General features: G+C 47.8%; 1 protein-coding gene across 2 annotated transcripts; it reads left to right on the top strand.

Moving 5' to 3' along the window:
- Positions 1-18: 18 nt before the first annotated feature.
- BRAT1 (BRCA1 associated ATM activator 1) lies at positions 19-8,154 on the top strand. 2 transcript variants are annotated; one of them, XM_039732009.1, is made up of 13 exons: positions 19-244; positions 530-684; positions 1,445-1,589; positions 2,453-2,837; positions 2,923-3,042; positions 3,500-3,591; positions 3,874-3,992; positions 4,489-4,675; positions 4,801-4,874; positions 5,452-5,554; positions 5,837-5,935; positions 6,892-7,070; positions 7,259-8,154. In XM_039732009.1, exons 1-13 carry the CDS (start codon positions 67-69, stop codon positions 7,982-7,984), a joined length of 2,562 nt encoding a protein of 853 aa, XP_039587943.1. In that variant the 5' UTR covers positions 19-66; the 3' UTR covers positions 7,985-8,154. The 2 variants fall into 2 exon arrangements, with proteins under 2 accessions (XP_039587943.1, XP_039587942.1); XM_039732008.1 differs by having other exon boundaries at positions 20-244; positions 1,442-1,589.
- The last annotated feature ends 12,088 nt before the right edge of the window (positions 8,155-20,242 follow it).

Raw genomic sequence — 20,242 nt, 5'->3', positions numbered from 1 at the left:
GGGCCGGTGTCGGTCCCGGTAGTCCCGGTGGTCCCGGCGGTCCTGGTGGTCCCGGTAGTCCCGGCCATGTGCGACCCCCTCTTCCACTTCGTGGCCCGGGCCCGCCGCCGCTTCGCCATGACCCGCGAGTGCGCCCTGCTGCTGCCCGGCGTCTGCGCCGCCCTGGCCGACCCGCGGCAGCCCGGCCTCGACGACACCTGCCTGGAGAAGCTGCTGGACTGGTTCCGCAGCCTGACGTGGTTCGGTGAGCGCCGCGGGCTGGCGGGGGCTGCCCCGGGGGCAGCGGAGAGCCCACACGGGGCTGTTGGGGCTGGGAGGACCCTCCTGGGGTCAGGCAGGGTCACCTGGAGCCGGTGGCACGGGAGCGGGGTCCGGGCGGGATTGGAATGTCTGCACCACGATCTGAGGGGCTGCGGCCCTGGAAGTGCTGGGTGCACCCGCATTCGTCAGCTCCGGCAGCTGGCAGGGCTCGCCCCAGCTCAGGGAAGCCCTGGCAGTGAGCTGCTGTTTTCTGGCCTCTCCCGGGCAGACCCCACGGTGGAGCTGGTGCGGGACAACCCGTGTCTGGCAGAGCTCCTGGGCTCCGTGCTGGCCCTGCCCGACCCCAGCCCCGCCGTCCTGTCCTTCGCCCTGCAGCTGGCCGGGATCCTCGCCTCCTCCGAGAGCCGCTTCCAGCACCTGCAGGTGAGTCGGCCCTGCTGCTGTGTGTCTGCTGCTCCTTCCCTGTGGATTGTCCCTAAAAACGTGGATGTTCTGCTTAGTTAATTTGTGGCTTATGTGGAACAACTCAGCAAAAGTGATTTGACAGCAAAGACCTGCCATCACCAATCCTGTTCAGTTCTCGTGTACAGCTGTGTGCACTTCTGCCTCTCCACAGCAGGACTGAATGCTGAAGGGTAGTGCTTCCATTTTTAGTTCAAAAGAGTGCATGGGGTAACCCAGCTCTGGGTTGGACTCCATGATCCTGAAGGTCTCTTCCAGCCTAGTCATTCTGTGAACACTGCTTCACAGCAGTCTCTGCACAGTACTGTATCCCAGAACACATCCTGCAGATTGAAACTGCACTAACAGATGTCATTTTCCCTCTGTAATAGGTTGACAGGAAATTTTTGATTCCGTGCAAAAACAAGGGAGCTTTTTAAAGCCGTGCTTTCTTCACCAGGGTACATTTTAGTACAAAACCCAAAAGGCTGCATTCAGGGAAGAGATGTGTACAGGTGGAACTGATGCACATAAGTTATCCTTCAGCACCTGCAAACAAAGCAGATTTGGTTTTGAACACTCTGGTTTGTCCATACGTTGCGTTTAAGGTGAAATTCTGAAAACTGCCCATTTTATGATACTTGTAGCAAGAGGGCATTTCACTACAGTACTGCTCCTCCCGACTGGGACAGAGCAGCCCCTTTACTCACTGCTTGCTCTGCTTTGTGCCCTTTCTCAGCAGGAGAAGCTGCTGGCGAGGCTGTTTGGCCGGGAGGGCCCGCGGGGCGGCGCGGCGTGGGAGGAGGCGGCGGTGCGCAGCGCCTGGCTGAAGGGAGTGCACAGCATGCTGCAGCACCTGCCCGCCCTGCGCTGCCTCTGCTGCACGGGTGAGCGCTGCTGGGCTGCCAGCCCCCTCTGCTGTGCCCTGCCAGCCCCCCTCTGCTGTGCCCTGCCAGCCCCGCCTCTTGCCCAAATGAGCATTTGTTGTTTATTTAAGGTTAAAGGAAGCCGTTTGTCAAAATAAATGGAAGAAGTCGTTGAAAGATGTTGGTTAAGTTAGCTAAGCATTGTTAACTTTGTTAAGTTAGTTGTGCATTTGGTTTTTTCCTCCTAACACTGAAGGTGGTGCTTTTTTCAGCACCACCTTATAAAATTGCCCTTATGAAATTAAGAGCTATCTGTACTCTTATTTGTAACTCCCACTAAAGGGTACATTTCAGCATGGTTTTAATGCAGAAAAACTGAGCAGAGGCTCATTTATCTCTTTGTGCTTGCACACATTTGCCATCCTGTTGTTGTGGAGGCATGTAAATTATGCTGTTAACACCAACTTTAGATCCCATGTACAGAGGGGTCTAAAAGACTGGATTGGTATTAAAGTGCAGCACATGCTGCTGTCCATGTGATGGAAAAGTGGTGCTGATACTGCTGTTCATGTTTTTCCTGCTGGTTATGTCCAGAGATGCTACAGGCTCTGTCCATAAATACACAGTGAGTGTGCTGTCAACTCTCCTAATGTTACTGATGTTATATTGGAGTCTGATCCTGAGTTATTAAACCCCTGAGGATCTGAAAATAATTTTATTTTTTTTTATTTGCTTGTTCTTAAGGACTGGCTGACTTTGAGTAGAGACTACAAAATAAAGTATAAGAAAACCCCATCACCACCATTTAAAGCTGTGTTACCTGAATTAGAGGTAATTATAAGTGGTTGTTTCTTGCTCCAGTGACTTGTTTTGTTTTCCCACAGGAGGCATCGATGTGATCTTCACTCTGCAAGGAGATCCCAGCCTGTTTGTGGCTTCAGCTGCCAGCCAGCTCCTGGTGCACATGCTCACCTTCTCCCTAGAGTCTGAAACATCCAAAGCTCTCAGTACCAAGGACTGTGACTGGCCAGGCTGTGCCCAGATGATTGTAAAGCACATAAAGGAGTCCCTTCAGTCCAGCTCTGCCTCTCACATCGAGCAGTCACTGAAGCTGCTGAGCAGTTTGTTTGGCAGTTGTTTTGGCAGTTGTTATGCTGCATGGACTGAAGTCCTTTGGTTAGACATAGCAAAGCAAATAGAATCCTTTCTGCTGGAGGAGACTGTTCAAGCACAGCCCCTGCTGGCAAATCTTTTGCTTAATGTGGCACGGTAAAGATCTTGTGGCACCTTGGAGCCCGTGCTGAGATAGTCTGCCACCCTGGGATGGGTTACACTTACACTTCTCTCTTCTCAGATCCCCTGCATTTTGTGGCACTGAAGGCAGCTTTTGGGCATTAGTAACTTCTGCTCTGGAACACTTAACCCCAGTACAAGCAGGTCCTCTGGCAGTGGGACTTTTGAAGCTCTGCAAATGGTAGGACTTAATGCAATGAAATTTCTGCACTGTGCAGGTGTTTCTGCTCCATAATTCCCCTTTAGGTAGTGAGAAAGCAGCAGGAAATCATCAGATGAATGCAGTACATACAGATACTGATTTCCAGGCTAAATAACACTCTTGTTCTAAGATAGAAGGACACTTTTGTTAACAAGATATGCCTCTCTCCCAGCCTCCTTACACAGGATCCCACTCTCTGTTTGCATGGCTTGATAAAGCTGCTTCTAAATTCCAGAGCCATTTCTCCTCTGCTTTCAGTTAGCAAGGGGACCTTGGAAGAAGGCTCAGATTGTGATACTGCTTTTGTTGCTCTGTCATTGCTGGCTTGTTTAAAAGCCTGCATGAAAATAATTTATTCTGCTCAGCATTTGGGGGCAAGTATTTGGGAAGGAATTGAAGTTTACTTGTGTTGGTAACTGCTGTTTCCTCCTTGAAGCCCACAAGATGTCAGGATTCAGGCACTGACTGTTCTGCTTCAGCCAATGGACTGTATTTTGAGAGCAGCTTCCCAGCCTCTGGAATGTGCAGGTACAGTTGTGACAGAAAAGTCAGAGGCCAGTCTGCTTGCCAGTATTTGAAGTGCCTGGTGCAGACAACACTGGAGGAAAAAGTGGGAGAAGTCAAGGACAGTAGCAGTGTTTGTGGTAAATCCTACTGCCAGTTGCATTTGAAGGCATGTTCATACTACATTAGCTGAAAATTTTGGTTAGTTTTAAAAATCACAGCCTTTTCTTAAAAACCACAGCCTTAAAAATCACAGCCTTTTCTATTCATTGACAGCCTGAACTCTTCCCTTCTTTGGTCCTCTAGGTTTGCTGGATGAGTCTGTCAGTGATCCTGCCACTGTTGAAAGTCTTCTGTCCTGCAAGACCTCTTGTGCTGGTCTCCTGTGTCAGAGCCTCACTCACCTGGAGAAGCTGCTGTCTCTGGTAATGTTCAGAAAGGGGAAAAAAAGAGGCTGAGAATCAAACTGGTCCTTGAAAGAAAGTGTTCAGATGGTTGCAAACATTTTCAGTAGAGCATAACAGAATGTGGAGAGGAGCTGGCAGTGAGGGTTTCCATAGTTTAAGGAAATTTAGCACAGTAGGCTCTAAACAGGAAAAGAGAGGGACACTGAGACTCTTTAAGAGGGACTGCACTTAAGTTTTAAATTTGTCTTGATGAGCTTTGTTATCATACCTTACTTGTATTACAATTACTGATCCTGAGAAGAAGCACAAATTGAACTGCTTTCAAGCAGTCAGAAGAATCTCCTTCCATCTGTGCAGCAGTTCTTGGAAGAGAGGAAAATAATTTATTTGTAGTTACTGATATTGTGGTACCTTAAGAACTCACTAGAAGTTGCAATTTTTTGCTGCCTTCTGACCTAAAACTGCTTTCTACTTGAGACTGTTGCTGGAAACTCTTTTCTTTCTCACCCATTAGAAACATTTGAGAGTGGATTTACCCTGTGTGTCTTTGCTGCACTCTCTCATGACAATATTACAACTCTGCAATGGCTTCCTGAGCCCAACTTCTCCTCTGGGAAGCACAATCAGCCGGAATTTGATCAATTGCTTCAGAGTGCAGAAGTCAGCTCTTGATGTCCTTGCAGCACTCTCAGAGAAAAAAGGTGAGTTAATCTTTGCTTTCTTATCCAAAACAATTTTACAATTCTGTGTCTTTGTGTATTTCAGCAGGGATTTGGCTGCTCCATCTCTCAGTATTGGTCCCTTGGGTTTGTTTTCTCTGTTTCAGACTGTGACACTCTCATAGGAAGTCTGTTTGATGTCCTTCTGGCATATCTGCAGAGTCCAAACACCAGCCCTACTGTGAGTATAGAACTAGGAGAGATCCAGGTCTATTAGCTTGCCCCAGTGGGGTGTAATTCTCATAAAGGGTCTGACTGCAGTTGTTTCTTAGCACACTTTGTATTAGAATGTGTAGGACACTTGTCTTGTCCTGGGTGGCTTGCAGAAAATAGCTAAAATTGTAAGGAGCAAGTAACTGACCAGTACATTGAGAGTGCTTGAAAAGACAGGAGCCATCATGTCTTAAGAGTAGCACTGGCATACTCACCTTGAGATGGTCATGAAGTATTGAATTCTTTTTATTAAGGGGATTTGGTTTTTTGCTTTGTTTGGTTTGAATGACTCTGATGGCAGCTGCAAATCCAAAGCTGGAGGCACTAGAACTTCATAATACTAAGCTGAACACAGGGATTTTCTAGGTGTTTGTTAGAAATTGTATTTAAGCACCATTTTTTTTGGCTGGCTTCTTAGTAAGGAGGCACATACACTTTTTTATTCTGATAATTTCTCTGTATGTTTGAGACTAAAATTAATTATACCTTTAAAGGCAACCCTGCTTCCTCCTGTAGTAAAGTCAATCTGCTTTGCATTGCTTCAGGTTCTAAAGAAAACCTTTCAAGCTACATCCAGGTGGTTGGTGCACTTGCAGGAACTGTCCTCCTCCAACAGTCAGTGGCAACAAACTGAGAAGATTTTGGAAGGTAATGAAGCTGTTCCAGCTGGGGCAAACAGCAGCTCAGGGAACACATGAAATCTGCTCCTGCCTACCCTTCTGCTCAAAGCACTGGATTCACTGGTTCACAATTATGTTGAATTTAAGTTTAGCTGCCCAAATAGTGCTTTGCAGAACTCTGGAAGAAGCACCCAGCAGCAGCAAAAGGGATTTTGATGAGATGAAATGATGCACAGGTTGTACAGTGAGTGTTTCAGTGAGGTTTGTTGCCTTTCGTGTCCATTCAGGTTTGTCCACTTGCCTTTTACAGATGTGTTGGTGGTGCTGCAGAAACGTTTGTGCAGTCCTTGCTGGGAAGTAAGAGATTCTTCCCTGGAGTTCCTCACTTCCATGGTTAAGTGCTTGGGAGGTAGGTGCAAAGATTTACCAGTTCAGATTTCAGGAGTGTTTCTTTTAATGCTGTGAGAGTCAGTCAGGCTGGCGAAGCATCTTCTGACCTGTAACTGGAGGGCTGAGAAAAGAAAGAAGTGTCAAGATTTTTACTCTTAGATCATGATCAAAATCTGACAAAACTATTAATAAACTTACCCTGCTTTTTCTGTTGAACTCAGATTGCTGTGCCTGCCTTACTGACAGTTTTGGTGAGTCAAACTGAGGGGTGTTGAGACATATCTGTCAAAGCAGGTGACAGTGCTTAATGGCAGATAACACTTTCCAGTTTTCAGTTTGCTCTGCACTGAAGTCTGGTTTCTTTCAACAGGCTGGGGGCTGGCCTTTAGGAGGCTAAAGGTCTAGACCTGCTTTATATGCTTTGGGTTAATTACTGATTTTCTACTTTACTGATAGCTCAGGCCTTGCAGCAGGTAGCACTGAGGCAATGCTATTTTTCCTACAGTAGCTCTGCAGTGTTGGAAGGGAGGGGAATGTTATCAACTGCTGTTGTCCCCAGGTCACAAAGGAAGTACCTAACATGCTCAGCTGCATTAGCACTTTACCCTGAAGCCCCTCTCAGTGCTGCAGTTACTTTTTTTTCTCTGCCATATGCCTGACAACAGGAAAGGAGGGCTATTTATTCTTCCTTTAAGCAAAGACATAAATTTGATGAGGCTGGAACCATGTCCCCACTTGCCTGCAGAAAGTTTTTTCTTGCTGCTAAAACAACTCTAAGTGCAATTTTCCAAGTTCCAGTGTCTGTCAGGACTTGACTAAAAGCTGCTGGGAGAGGGGGAGCCTGACACAGAACATCTGCCTGGTCCCTGCAGGCAGCGGCCATCCTTGTATGAGGCAAAGGACTTTGCCTTGGAAACAGCTTCATGCTCAGGGGGAATAAAGTCCCACTTCTTTGGATTTCTGTCTTGTTTACAGACCAGAAGGAGTTCAGGCAGTGTCTCCTGTCCTCAGAGGTGCTGAGGCTCACAGAAAACCTGCTGGAGGACCCAGAGAGCTACGTGCGAGCGAGCGCCGTGACTGCTGTGGGACACCTGGCCCCCTTTACTTGCTTTGCTCCAGAGTCACCTGTCACAGGGAATCAATATAACAAAGAGGTAGGATAACCTTTTCTGCATGAGCAATTCCCATCAGTTTACTGCTGTACTGCTTGTAACTTCACAAGTTATCTGCTCATGCAGGCAGGTTGCACAACTAGTAATGAGATTTTTCACCTCTGCTGTTTTTGTTTCTTTGCGTATTCCTCCACTCACTGAGACTTTATCTTTTGTCTTTTTGCATCTAGAGCATTGTAGCAAAGCTTCAGGAAATCTTGTCAACAGACTCAGAGGGCTTTCCCAGGAGGGCTGTGATCAGCATCTTCACCAAGTGGCTGAGAGAAGGCTGCACAGGTCAGCTGGAAGATACAGAGCAGTTTGTCTCTAGAGTCATCCAGACTGTGGAGCATGACTTAGACTGGGAAGTCAGACTTGGTGGTTTGGAGCTGGTTGAAGTTTTCTGTAGTCAGACCATTTGCCAGCTTTCCCCGTGTCCCTATGCTCCTGTCTCCTCTGCAGTGACAAGTCCCACCCCTCAGAACGAGGTGCTGCAGGTGTTTTGTCGAGCAAAGCTGTTTGGGTTTTTGTTTGGATCTTTGTGTGACTGTGACAAACCCGTGGGGCAGAGAGCCTGTGATGTGCTGGTTGGCTTGAGAGGTCATTTCTACCCCACGAGTACTTTGGAGAATCCACAGGAGATTGAAGATTCACCTGCGGGACGTGGCATTGCTTGGTTACAGAGGACACTGAGACAGGGTTCTCTGGCTCAGAGCTTCCCTGTGGATGGTGATGTTGGAGTGGATTTCCAAGATCCAGAGAGCATGATGTTAGCTTTGGGTGCAATAGACTTACTGGAGCTGCATGATGAGCTAAATAAAAGTAGTGACCATGTGGAGGAGAGCCCTCAGTCCCTCTTACAGGACATCCTTGCTGCTGTGGGCACCATAGAGGATAATGAAGTTGACTGTTACTGAACCCAGCTTTTGCTCTGAGGGAGCAGTGCTCAAGCAGTTTTCTTCTGGAGGAGAAGGATGGGTTTGTTATCTGTTAAATGGGTTAGAAAATCTTTGCTTTAATACTGATGAATTTTTTTGTTAAAAAGTGTAGCTTCCAATAAACTGTTGTTTCTCTTTCCAAGTAAAAACATTAAGAATGGTATTTGTTCTTTTTCTTTTAAAATTGTTGCCTTTTAAGAAAGCACTAGACCATGCCTACATAAGGAAGCATTTAAAAAAACAAAAGAGTGACTGAAAACAAGCTGTTGCAGGCTCCTTTTAGACCCAGAGTAGCTACAACTGATGGAGACTGGTTTTAAGGGACACTTGTGTTGACCTTTCTGTATTTATTCTATAAACAGAGCTCTCACCTCCTTGTGCATTTTGAGGTCTAGAGCAGAATGTGGCATTTAAGCAGTCAAAAGCTGATCATCCTTGGCATTACAAATTTTCTGCTGTAGATCACAGACTTGTTTGATCTCAGCAGTGACACCAACATGCTGACTTTGGTTTTAATTGAAGCCAGAAGCAAGTCCATTTTGCTGATTCTTTTTTCAAGTACTCAGTTTCCAACTTTTTGAGAGAAACTTACACTTAAAGGTTTTTCAAGATAAATTTGATCTGTGATTACCTTCAGTAACAATTAGAAACCAGCAGACATAGTGTGAATGGTAACATGATTTTCTGAGAAAAAATTGCCAGTTTTTTAAAAACCTATGGAAGAGTGCAGTTTGCAACTTGCTCCAGTATCTTGCCATGTGCTAAGTAGCTCTCTGCAACCTAGGAAAAACCCCAAAGGAAGCAGTACCTTTAGCAGCAGATCAAACCATCGTGGGTTCTTTCCCAGCACTGAGGTGTCGCTGAGCATCCTTTATCCTCCTGCAGCTGTGGAGAGACAGAACATGACACTGATTTGGGGGCAGTGGAGGCTCTAAAGCAGTGAAAGGACTGTACAAATCTCCTCCCTGCAGCAGTGCAGTGGACTGAGGTGTGGTTTGGATCTCCTGCTGCTGAGGCTCAGGTTTGCTCTGTGCCTTTTGAGGAAAGCAGCACACTTGCCTATTGGTCTGTGCACAGCTTTATGTGTGACAGAGCCCTTGGGTTTTGTACCCAGCTGTTTTTAGGAGAGAATAGCTCTGCTTCTGACACACAATTCCACCTGAGCTGGGTCTACACCTGGCAAAGGACAGAAGACACTAAAATTCATGCCTTTTCCTGTCACTGCATTCATCTCAGAAATGGAAAGGGTTAGTGAGAGAGGAGGGATGTGCTTTTAAAGAGGTGTGGAGTGTTTGTGGAGTTCCAGCAGTGCTGCCCAGTGAAGGCACTGCAGTTCCAAAAGCAGCTTTCTGTGCTGGCAGTAGGTCAGCTGTGCTCCAGGAGAGGGGGCAGCAGCTTGCTGGGTGAGCACCTCCCTCCTGTCCAGCTCTGCAGTCCTTGTCATTTCAGGACTCTGCTTGAGGAGTTGAGGAGACTCCAAGGAGTTACTGAGATATCAGCAAATTGAAAAAGTGAGTTGTTACAGACGGAGAACTCACTGCTTATTATCAAGGTCTCTCAGCTCCCAGACCTATTAATTTTTCATGGAATTCCTTTTTCTTTTTAATAAGCTGAGGTGAGGGTGACACTGTATTTGTAGCATTTGCCTAATTGCAGTCCAAAATTGTGTTAATACACTTGTACAATAAAAACCAAATCTACAACAAGCTGGGGGGGCTCCTTACCTTTAGAAGGGGTATTAAGGACTTATTTTCTCTTTCATTAAAAACAGGTCTCCACCTCCAGCAGCTCTGTGACAGTGCTGTGTATTTCTGTCCTGTCTGAGCTCCCTGCTTTGCCTCTGTTTTCTCTGCTGCTCCAGTGGCAGTGGAGTGCCACTGACACCGAGGTGCTGGCACTGCCATGCTGCCCCTGAGCTGGGAGAAACAGGAAGGCTCAGGGACATCTGGGCAGAGTGTGGAACAAATGCCCAGGGCTAGAGAGATTTAGGGAGATGAAAGCAAGCTAAAAACCCCACAATTCTTTCTACAGAAAACAATGGGGTGGGATTTTTGAGCTACCAAGTTTATGATCACACACCAACAGCCACTGATGTAGATCATCCTCATGCTGGGATACCTCTCTAGGATGCCCATCTTCACACACCTGAGGACTCATGCAAGCCCTACCCCACTTGCTTACACCCACAACTTGTTTTACATCCACTTCTCACCTACCCAAGTTTATTTTGCACCTCCACAAGATCCTTATCCCAGCCCCAGAGCTTCCTGCTGGGTTAAGAATTGCACTTTGTGCTGAATCCTGCCAAGGAGCTGTGGTCATGCTGCACTGGGGAAAAGGCTCAGCTCCCAAGGAGACAGCCCTGAGCAGCTCTGGCTGCCCCCAGGCACATCCTGAGCATTCACTTCAGCAAGTGCCATTGGTATTTAACCACTTTGTGAAGTAAATACCAACAACAGTTGTCCCTCCAGAAACCACCAGCAGCTCACTCTGTCACACAGCATAGAGAAGGAGGGGGCTGCCTGGCTTGCTCTTATGGACATTTTGGGATGGATTTCTCTGGAAACTCCAGCGTTCATCCCATCAGAGCTGTAGCTGTGTTTGGTTCCTGCAGGAGGCAGGCACCACTGAGAGTTTTTCCAACACCCACAGAGCTGATTGTGCCAGAGGCTGTGGCCACACATGGGTGGCAATGCGAGAGGACACAAGGCTCAGGACTGTCCTTTGTTTTTAAACAAAATAGCTGGCAGGAGAATACAGGTGGTATGGACAAAAAACATCACAGCTTAAGAAAATTGTATCTCTGGTGGCTGGTGCTGTGAAAGAAGAAAATTTCAAAGCTCATTTCAGCTCTTTATCTGCACAGGGGCAACGTTGTGTTGTCTGATCTGTACACAGGTAGGAAATTCCTCGAGTTACTTTCAGCACATTTCAAAGCTCTGAAGAGAGGATTTATCCTTTAACTGCTCAGACACTAGAGAGAATAAGAATCTTTGGCTCAGCCCTACACTAGCAATGGCTTAATGAAAGCTGCCAAGGAAATGGCTGTTAATTTTCTGGTTTAATACTCAAGACATTTACAATACAAAGAATATTCTTTGCCTAATTACACTAATTGCACAACTTAGTCAAAAATGGGCTGTAAATGTCTAGGGCTGTTGCTTCAGCTTAGATATACGTGATCTGTGATTACAGATCAATTTGTGCACATCTATGCAATTCCTTCTCTCCTCCTCTGATAAAATCTACTCTACCTTTCAATACATATTCATCAAGGCTTCTGAAAACCAGCGTGCATTAGAGAGGAACTCGTCAAAAAGCTTCACTGCAGATCTCAGCAATTTACAATGGAAATACATACCAGCAGCAGCAGCTCTGTGGTCTGTGCCATTTCCCCTCAGAGCAGTGGGTTTTGTCTTCTGCTGAGAATAAAGCAGCACTTCAGCAGGGCCAGACCTCGGGCTGTGTCAGCCCTGCTGCTCCAGAGGCAGGACAGCTCCTGCCTTTAACCTTGGAGCAGTGTGCTCATCTGGACAAGGCAGAGCAGAGCTGAGGATGTGCAACTGTGAGGAAGCACATCCTGGGGGCTCTCCTGAACCCCCCGATGGAAGGGGGATGAGCAGCCCTCTCCAAGGGTCCCCGCAGAGCTACAGGTGCAATTGCACAACAACTTCAGTTAAAGCAAAATGAAATTAAAGAAAAGTGTTTCTATCCGTGGTACCAATACTCACTCTCATTAAAGCAAAATGGAATTAAAGAAAACAGTGTTTCTATCCGTGGTACCAATACTCACTCTCTGCTCAGAGCACACCAGCTGAAAAAGTGCTTATTTACATAATAATGAACATATAGCAGGGCTCCAAGGATACTTCACACCTCTGCCTCCAAAACAAGCCCATGCAAACCGAGTTCCTCCCCACTTGCCTGGTTATTAACCTCCATGCCAGGCAGGAACCCAATGTCTGGCACCCACCTCTTTGAGAGACATTTCTTAGTTAGATGAGATCAGATCAGGTGTTAAACCAAGACCTTAACCAGTTCCTGCAGGGTGTTAGAGCTTGAACTGTCACAGGTCTGGCCCTTTTCCCTCATTGCCAATGCAAGATAGGTGAGAATTAACCTCAAGAGGCAGAGACCTTCAATCTTCAGTTCTCCCATCTCATTATCTTTCACTCCTCACATTTCCAGTCTCCACTGAGCCCACGTTCCCTGGGCTCTCGGGCTGGGCAGCAGAAGGGAGCAGGATCTGGTGCACACAGACATCCAGGCTTGCCCAGGCTGGTCCCTCCCTTCTGCACTCAGAGCCTTGGCCTCAAACCAGGCTGGGACCAGCACCAAGGAGCTGCAGAGCCAGGGCTGGCAGATGGTGAATGCAGGCTGCACATCTTGAAACATGACTTGGCCCAGCCAAGCCAGCTCCTAAACAAACCCTTATTAAGCTGCATTAGCCATCACACCTGAAATTTTCTGATTTAGGCTGGGGCACAGGTGAGTCCTAAAACCCATCACTCTTGATAACAAACACCTTCCATGGGACTGATCTCGTGATTACAACTCTGATTACGTGCCAACAACAAAAAAGCTGCAGTTAAAACACAAATGGCAGTGGTTGCTAAGTGACAACATCCATCACAGCCCTGAGACAAACAGCTGTGGCTGCACTGCAATCCTGTCTTGTCCATGTAATTGAGGGTAAAAATGCTATTTTCATTACTGTCTAGTAACCTTAACTTTGACCCAACAGAGTATTTTGTGCTTTAGGTTCTGACAAAGAGCCCTATGAAAACAAGGCTAAATTTTCCACTGAAACAAGTTGAAGTGAATTTGATTCAAAATACCTTTAATATTGCATGCTCTTTCAACATATTTTCTTCCCAGTAAAGTAGTGCATAAGACAAACATGGCTTTCTCAGTTAAATGACCCATTTCTGAAAACAGAGAGCAGTGACAATATTTTCAGTGAGGGTCATGTGAAACAACAACATCAACAAAACCCCCACTTGTCAGCTTCTAAAGGGAACCTGTGGGCTTTGTTCAACACTGAAGCTTTCTGCAATATTTGGAAAAGATGATAAGATTTCAGAGCTGTAAACAATATTTATCCTCATAAATGAAGTATCTAAACTGTAAATTTAAAATTACATTAAATGATGGTTGAATCATTCAGGAGCCTGAGATCCAGCAAGGCAAAAAGGGGTCACTTGTTCCAGGAAAAGCAGGGGTGGGAGCAAGGGGCTTAAGAACTGGGTGAAAACCCTTAGAGTAGAGAGACCCTAATTAGCACAACTGGCAGCTCAAAGCATCTGAGGAAGATTATTTAGGAAAAAAAGGAGGAAAACCAGCTGTACACAGCACTTTGGTCACCCCGCACGCTGCAGTAAAACCTGTTTGGGGCCGTGCTGGCAGCTGAGCCAAAGGGACAGATCTGTCACTGTCCTGGGAGCAGATCTGAAGTGAGCAGGGCAGGGCACACTGGGTGCCCAGCAGGGCAGAAATGCAGAGCAGGAGTGCCCAGCCCTTCCTGCACTGTGTCCCTGTCAGTGCTGAGCTCTGACCCTGGGCAGCAGCTCTCAGAGGCTGCTCTGCTAATTATGCCCTTCCCTAATAAATTCTCTTCTGCTCCATCCATGGAAGCCTCGATTCCTGGTGCCAGCAGTGACAGATCTGCCCACAGCTCCAAGAACACACGAGTTGCTGGCGCGGTCACAGCTCAGCCGTGTGGATGAAGCCAACTTGATTGCTGCCCTTGGTCACTCTCTCCATGTCAGTACAGGAAACACTTCTATTCTGCACGTTACACCAGATTAAAATGTGATTTATTTTTTCCCCTCTATATTTTATCCATAAGCAGAGCAGTTTTCCTGGCTGGTCTCATTGCTTCAGCACAGTCAAGAAAACGAGCGTGCCTCACCCTGGTGTTAAACCCCTGTGTCTGTTCTCCCAGCCCTACAGAACAGGGGGAATATTGCAGTGCAGACAAAGGTCTGCCTCTCCAGCAGCATTAAATCAGCAGCTCCAAGGTGCAGAGAGTCTGGCTGGCTGCATGAAGGGCACGTTCTCCATGTGTGCTGGCGGGCACACAGCTCAACCTCCCTGCCACCACAGACATGGCATCGGGAGGAGACAAAGAGAAGCCTCCTGTCACCCTAATTCCTGTTGAGAACTTCTGCCCCGTAGGGATCAGCCTTGCCTTCCCTCCTAGTTTGGGAGCATCTTCTCCGCCCTTTATTTATTTCAGCGAGATCAAAGATTCATCTCCATGGAAACGTCTGAGCTCAAAGAGTTTCTGCACTACAGCTTTGCATCCTGCACGTAGGGTTTGGCACCGGTTTTTTGAAACAAGCTTCGAGATGATCAGCAGTCAGGTCTCCCCAGAAATGGCTTGATGAGCAATAATCAATAACATGAGCAGTGTGGGTGTGTGTGTCACTAAGACACACAGCAGAGTGGAGCTGCCATTCCACTGTGGAGTCTTTGGCCCATGAAGAGCACATGAGGGACACTGACATGACTGCTCTAGGTGCTGGCACTTTGTCCCCATATCTGATATTTGGTAGGACTCCCAGGAGACCAGAGCCACATGGGCTGGAGCCCATCACTGCCCACCCTGTGCTGCAGCGCATGCCTCAGAGGAGGTGACTGCAAAGCTGCTTGGATTTACCCAAAGGAGGCAGCGAGTGGCCCAGCACCCAGCCCGGGAAAGACCTCAGGAATTCTGCATTCCAACTGCTGCCTCTGGGGCACTGGGTCTGTGTCATTCCAGTGATTTCCCTCCCAGTAGCTCTGAGCTCCAATTCCTCCAGCACAGTCACTCCTACAACTAGTTCCCAGGAGAGGGAAAATTTAAAAAAATTAAATAAAACAGACATGTTTAATGCTATTTTTGTTCCCTTTTCAGCTCACCACATGGCCACACAAACTGTTAAACTGTTGTTCTGGGGGGCAGGAGCAACCAGCCAGGAGGAAAACTATTCAGACATCCATGGCAGCTGCTGCTGACAGAAAGGGGCCGTGGAGCTGCAGCCTCGCAGGAAATCCTGAATTCTACTTAACTCTTACACGAAGAAAAGGAGGACAAAAATGAGTGAAACAGAACTCATTTACAAGACTCGCATTTTCACAGGCACGTCCTAGGAAGGGTGGGCAGGGAGTGGAGAGCACGTGGAGCTGCATTTGCACTGGAGCAGAGCCAATGGCATCCACCTGGAGAGCATCAGCCAGCGCCTGGGGCAGGAGGAAGCCCCTTCTCCCAGCACTGCTGGGGGCACAGATTCTGCTCTTGAGGAAGCCAGACCACTCCTCACTGCTTGCAGCAGTGCACAGCCCCAAGTTGCACATATGCAAGCAGAATGTGATTTTTATAATCATATTAAAAAATTTCAGAATAGTAACTGTGCAGAGAGCAATCCAGCTGCCAGCATTTAGCCTTATCCTAGGGCACAGGCAGAATACGCCAGCCATGAATTAATACTGCATAAGCTGCACCATGCTGGGTTTCATGGCTTAATTATAAAAGAGAAAGCAATAATCAAGGGATCTGTAAGGCTAATAAATGTTCTGAGAACACCAAATGTGACACAAGAGCTGCAGCCAGTACGACAGGACATGAATGCATTTAAAAAGCACGTTAATCACACCCTGTGCATTAATTCACAGCTGGTTTCCAGTGACAGCACTTGGCCTTCAGCCGCCTTTGTAGCCACCAGGCACAAGTGGATCCTCACCCAGCCCAGAGCAAAGCGGGCTGTGGTCAGCTCCCCAGCCAAAAATCACAGCCATGCATCAGCCCAACGAGACACAGAGATGAGCTCTGATTGAGGCTCTGTGCTTCCCCTCTGCCTGAGCTCGGTTCAGTGCCCACTCCTGTCCTGGCACCCGGAGGTTTCGGGGTCAGTGATGTGTCCCCCCACTGCCAGCACCAGTCACCTGGCTCAGGACAGCTCAAAGGGAAAACCAGGCAAATTCTCCGGTCACCTCTGCAGCAAAATACTTGAAAATGCTTCTGTTTCTCAGTGCCTCCAACTATCTGTGCTCTCCATCTCGTGTCTCACCTCACTGCGGTGTTTTAATTACACAGACAGAGCGTTGCAGGGCTCTGCCTCTCAGGCACAGACCTCCCTCCTTCGTGGGGAGAGCCTGTTTCACATTGCTGACCATGTGCAACCTGGTGTCTCTACATCTCAGGGAAAACTGAAAAACATTAAACTGGGTGCCACCGAAGACCTCTCCACCTGCACTGTCACACAGCAGTCCCCAAATTCCTGTAGACGGAGATGCCACTGCAGGACATGACCCAGCCCTGAACTGTCGACATCAGCCAGACACTCCCTGAGCTGAAACGCTGCAGGACTCAGTGCCAGACAGGGCTGCATATATAGAAACTTGAAATGCTCCCAAACATCCATTTCTGCCCGATAATTTATTGGAATTAAAAAGTTTCCTATCTGCAAACGTCTCATCCTCTAGCTCTCTACAAAGGGCAGCTCTTCCCAGTTCTCTGCCCAAAGATCTGTTATCAAAGATTTATTTCAAGAGAAATAGCTGCCCTTCCTCCCTTACTAATATTCCCAAATTTATCTATGTCCTACTTAACACCTCCTCTGAAAGCAGGAAGCAAAAAGCTATCTCTGCTGGACTCAATAAGTGGACTCTGCTGAATCCCAGGGAACACAAACCAGACACCAGGTTGAATTTAAATCCTGGGATGAATTGCTCAGGCAGCAGCGTCCTCCTTCCTCAGTGTTGCTAAAGCCCAATCAGGAGCCAAGAGGAAGACAATAATGAAAATAGATAAATAAATAATCATTCTGTATATTCCCCAGATCTTCTAAGCCAAGCCAAATTTGTACATTGAAGTTGCATTCTCCTGGCTGTAAAAATACATATCTGCCCCCTCTTCTGCCTCTGCAACCATCTGGGAACCTGAAATCATGCTTCCTCATGGGAATGAATCATGGAGCAGCCACACTGACTTCCTGCAGAGACACAAAATCAATGGTAAAAAGTGTAGAAGACCCTTAAATTTTCCTCAGATTGGTACAAGGCAGACTTGGACCAGCTACACGTGTGGGCTGATGTCTCAAGAGTCTCCAGCTCCAGTCAAAACTCTCAGCTCTGAATAAACCCATAGTATTAGAAGCTGCCCAGATGCACATGAAGCCTGATCTAGCAACTTATTTGCAAATAAATGGCTCCCTTTCATCCACCCACAGATCTTCTGCCCAGTGTTTTCATCTTCACTCCAGAGCTGTTTTCTTTTTCTCTCTCTTATCTTCTCCTCCAGCATCAGCTGTGGCAGCAGATTGCACTCACTAATCAAAGAGGGGCTGGGCTCTCTCTGTTTGCTCCTTGAAGTCTGTGGCACTACAGTAACACCAGCCAAACATTTGTTTTCATTAAAGCCCCTCCCCGAGCTGCCAAGGGAGCCTGGACTGTGCCAGGACACAGCAGAGAGAGGGACAATTTTGCTGCTGTGGCACCGCTGCCCCCACTCCATCACCTACCAGAAGGTGCCCGCTGCTCTCTGCTGCTCTTCTGCTGCCTCCTGCCGAGGGAAGGAGCTGTCCCTCACCGCTGCCGGTCCCTCGGGTTTCTCAAGGAGGTCATGGAAATCCGGGAGTGCCAGGCTCAGTGCTGCTCATCCACTCCCCCAGGAGGTTTGTCTGTCGGGATTTTTGGGGAAGGGTGACGGATGGGACACCAGGCAGCATGGCAGGGCATGTCCTGGCACAAGGGGTGGCACTGCTCAATGCAGGGCAGCAGCTGGGCAAAGGAGGGGCTTTCCTCAGCACCAGCACAATGCACTGCATTTTCATGGCACCAGTGGAGGAGACAAGGAGCACTTCATGCCCCTTCCACACCCTCTGACGTGTGGCAGGGAGCCAATTCACTGATTTCAGTGAGGAAGCAAAATCCTCCTGTAGTTTTGTCAGATGAGGTCCCTCAGACTCTCCAGTTCAAGGTGAAATCTGCTTTAATATCTCCTCGTCTCCTGCCTCAGACCCTCAACCAGAACCACACCACCAGGACTTGCAAAGGGAGTGAACCTGACCCCAGACAGGTCTGTGCCACATCCTCCCAGAACCTCCCAGGATGGGAACCCTCAATCTCCTGTGCAAACCAGTCAGTCCTGTGTCTCCTCCTCTCCATCACCATTAAAGTGCAGGAGATCTCACCCTTTGATTTTGAGCCTGCCCCTCCTAGCAAATTTTATACTTGACTCATTTCTGTAGAAGCAGTAATGTGAGATTAGATTCTTACCATTTTTGTGTGGGCATTCCCTAATTCTTCTCCTTGTGCACATCACAGTCCAAAGGTGGGACAGATGTGGCTGCAGCTGCTGTAGGACCAACATCAAAGTAGCTGCTGGTGGTTCTACAGTGCTGCCCAAGTGCAGGTCAGGGTTTTGTGACTGAGCAGCAAAGACAGAACACAAGCTGAACCCACTCTGCTCTCTCTGGGCTGCTGCTGAGGTCCAAACTTTCAGAAAGTTTCCTTGTGTGCATTTATGCTTTGTGGTAACAGCACAAACTGAAATTATGAGCACCCTCCAGGAGGGATTTAGAAATCCACTCCAACAGCACAGCCTTCATTTCCTGAAATCAAGGTGGGGCCACAAAGTCATCTCTTCACCTCCTCAGAGGAGAGACCACCACATTTCACCCCATCCTTGCTCTGCTGAACACAGGAACATGTGCTTGGCTGAAGCCCACTTGGGGAAAGGCATCTTGTCTGGAATAGAAAACACTATCGCATGGGAAGACTTTCACTTTCCTCAGTAATTTGTTCCAGCAGCTAATCAACTTCATTCTTTAAAAAATTAATGCCTATTTTCTCATTTCAATTAGTCTGCCTTCAGCCTGCAGCTGTGGGTTTGGGCTGTCTCTTCTCTCTGGCTTACACAGCTCGTGGGTACCTGCCTTTTCTGCCCATGGAGCTATTTGTGCATCTATACAACTTTCTTTGGCTAAATAGCGACAGTTGCCTAAATTCCAGTCTCAGGCAGCACTTTTGGGATTTTTTTCATTCTGCTTCTCCCTGAGGATGTGCTGCCCCATGAAGTTTCCTTCACCCACCTGCCCAAGGCATGCACCCCTGTATTTTACATTTTCCCGTGGGGAGGACACAGATCGTGGCTGCTCCAGGAAACAGCTTTGCACAAACAGCTGATTTCAGAGCAGAATGGTGACTGCTGCTACCCCTGCAGATAAAGGCCACTTGTGGTGAGCACCACGCCTGTGCTGTGACCAGCTCTAATGGCAGATGAGCGAATGCTGAGTGAGTGCAGCTGTCCCTGTGCCCTTCTGCTCCCTCCACAGCCCCAGATCCCCATCCCTCTGATTCACTGCTCTCTCCAGCTCCTGGTTGTCTTCTCGTCTGAATTTTAACCACCTGCTGCTCCCTTTCCCCTTCCTTTTCTACTGATGCTCTCTTAATAAAACCACTTGCCTTCTAAAAAGTCAGAGTGAGTGTGTGGCTGTTTCCTCATCACTCTGTCCCTGCCTCCCTGTCCCTCACTGCCAGCTCTGCTGGGCCAGGACTGCCCACCTCCCCTTTGCCTGCCCAGGAATAATGCATCACTGTGAGAACATTTAATAACAACACCAGTCCTGCTTACCTGTGCTGGTCAGGCAGTGGGCTGGCAGCTAAAGCAGCTACTAATTTTTAAGTTTACAATAGGTTCAACAAAGAAATAATTGTGCATTTTGGGAGCACACTGTATCAGTGCATCTGGTTTTCCAGTTCACAGCTTCCTCCTGTAGGAGCTGACTCTTTGAGGCTTGTTATGGTTCTAAACATGTTGATGGTGTACTCAGAGCAACTCATAAATACATAATTTAAGTAATTAATACAAATAAAGTCTCATTACAAGCAGCAACCAATTAAAACAGCACAGAGAGCATCTCCTGTGCTTTGGGTAGCAGCTGAAGTAGAAGAAACTGTTGCAAGGCCTCAGAATTCCCTCCTGCCCTTCCCACACGCTGAATCTCAGGAAGGTTTCCCACAAGGAAGATTCACGAGCAGCGTCTGCTGCCAGGAGAAGCTGCTGCTTCGCCTTGGCCTGATTATGAGAGCAGCAAATTAGGGCAATTTTTCACCAGTGATGCTGCCAGTGCCTTCAGAGCAATGCAGGTCCCAGGCATGCGGGCTGCAGCAGGGATGGTCTCATCCTGGTGCTTGCTAATCCTGCAGCATGGCATGCAGTCATCTGGCCACGACACATCCAGGACATTCTGC

Source organism: Passer montanus, unplaced genomic scaffold (assembly GCF_014805655.1).
Source record: "Passer montanus isolate IOZ18808 unplaced genomic scaffold, ASM1480565v1 scaffold8, whole genome shotgun sequence".
In the NCBI taxonomy this organism is placed as follows: Eukaryota; Metazoa; Chordata; class Aves; order Passeriformes; family Passeridae; genus Passer; species Passer montanus.
Note: the sequence above shows the minus strand (reverse complement) of the source record. Positions and strands in the feature narration are given on the sequence as shown.

Excerpts from the sequence above, each read along its gene's own strand:
- BRAT1 (XM_039732008.1), top strand. The coding sequence starts at position 67 with ATGTGCGACCCCCTCTTCCACTTCGTGGCCCGGGCCCGCCGCCGCTTC. Across the intron at positions 1,590-2,452 it reads GCGCTGCCTCTGCTGCACGG|GAGGCATCGATGTGATCTTC; the intron begins GTGAGCGCTGCT and ends GTTTTCCCACAG. Across the intron at positions 3,592-3,873 it reads CCAGCCTCTGGAATGTGCAG|GTTTGCTGGATGAGTCTGTC; the intron begins GTACAGTTGTGA and ends TTGGTCCTCTAG.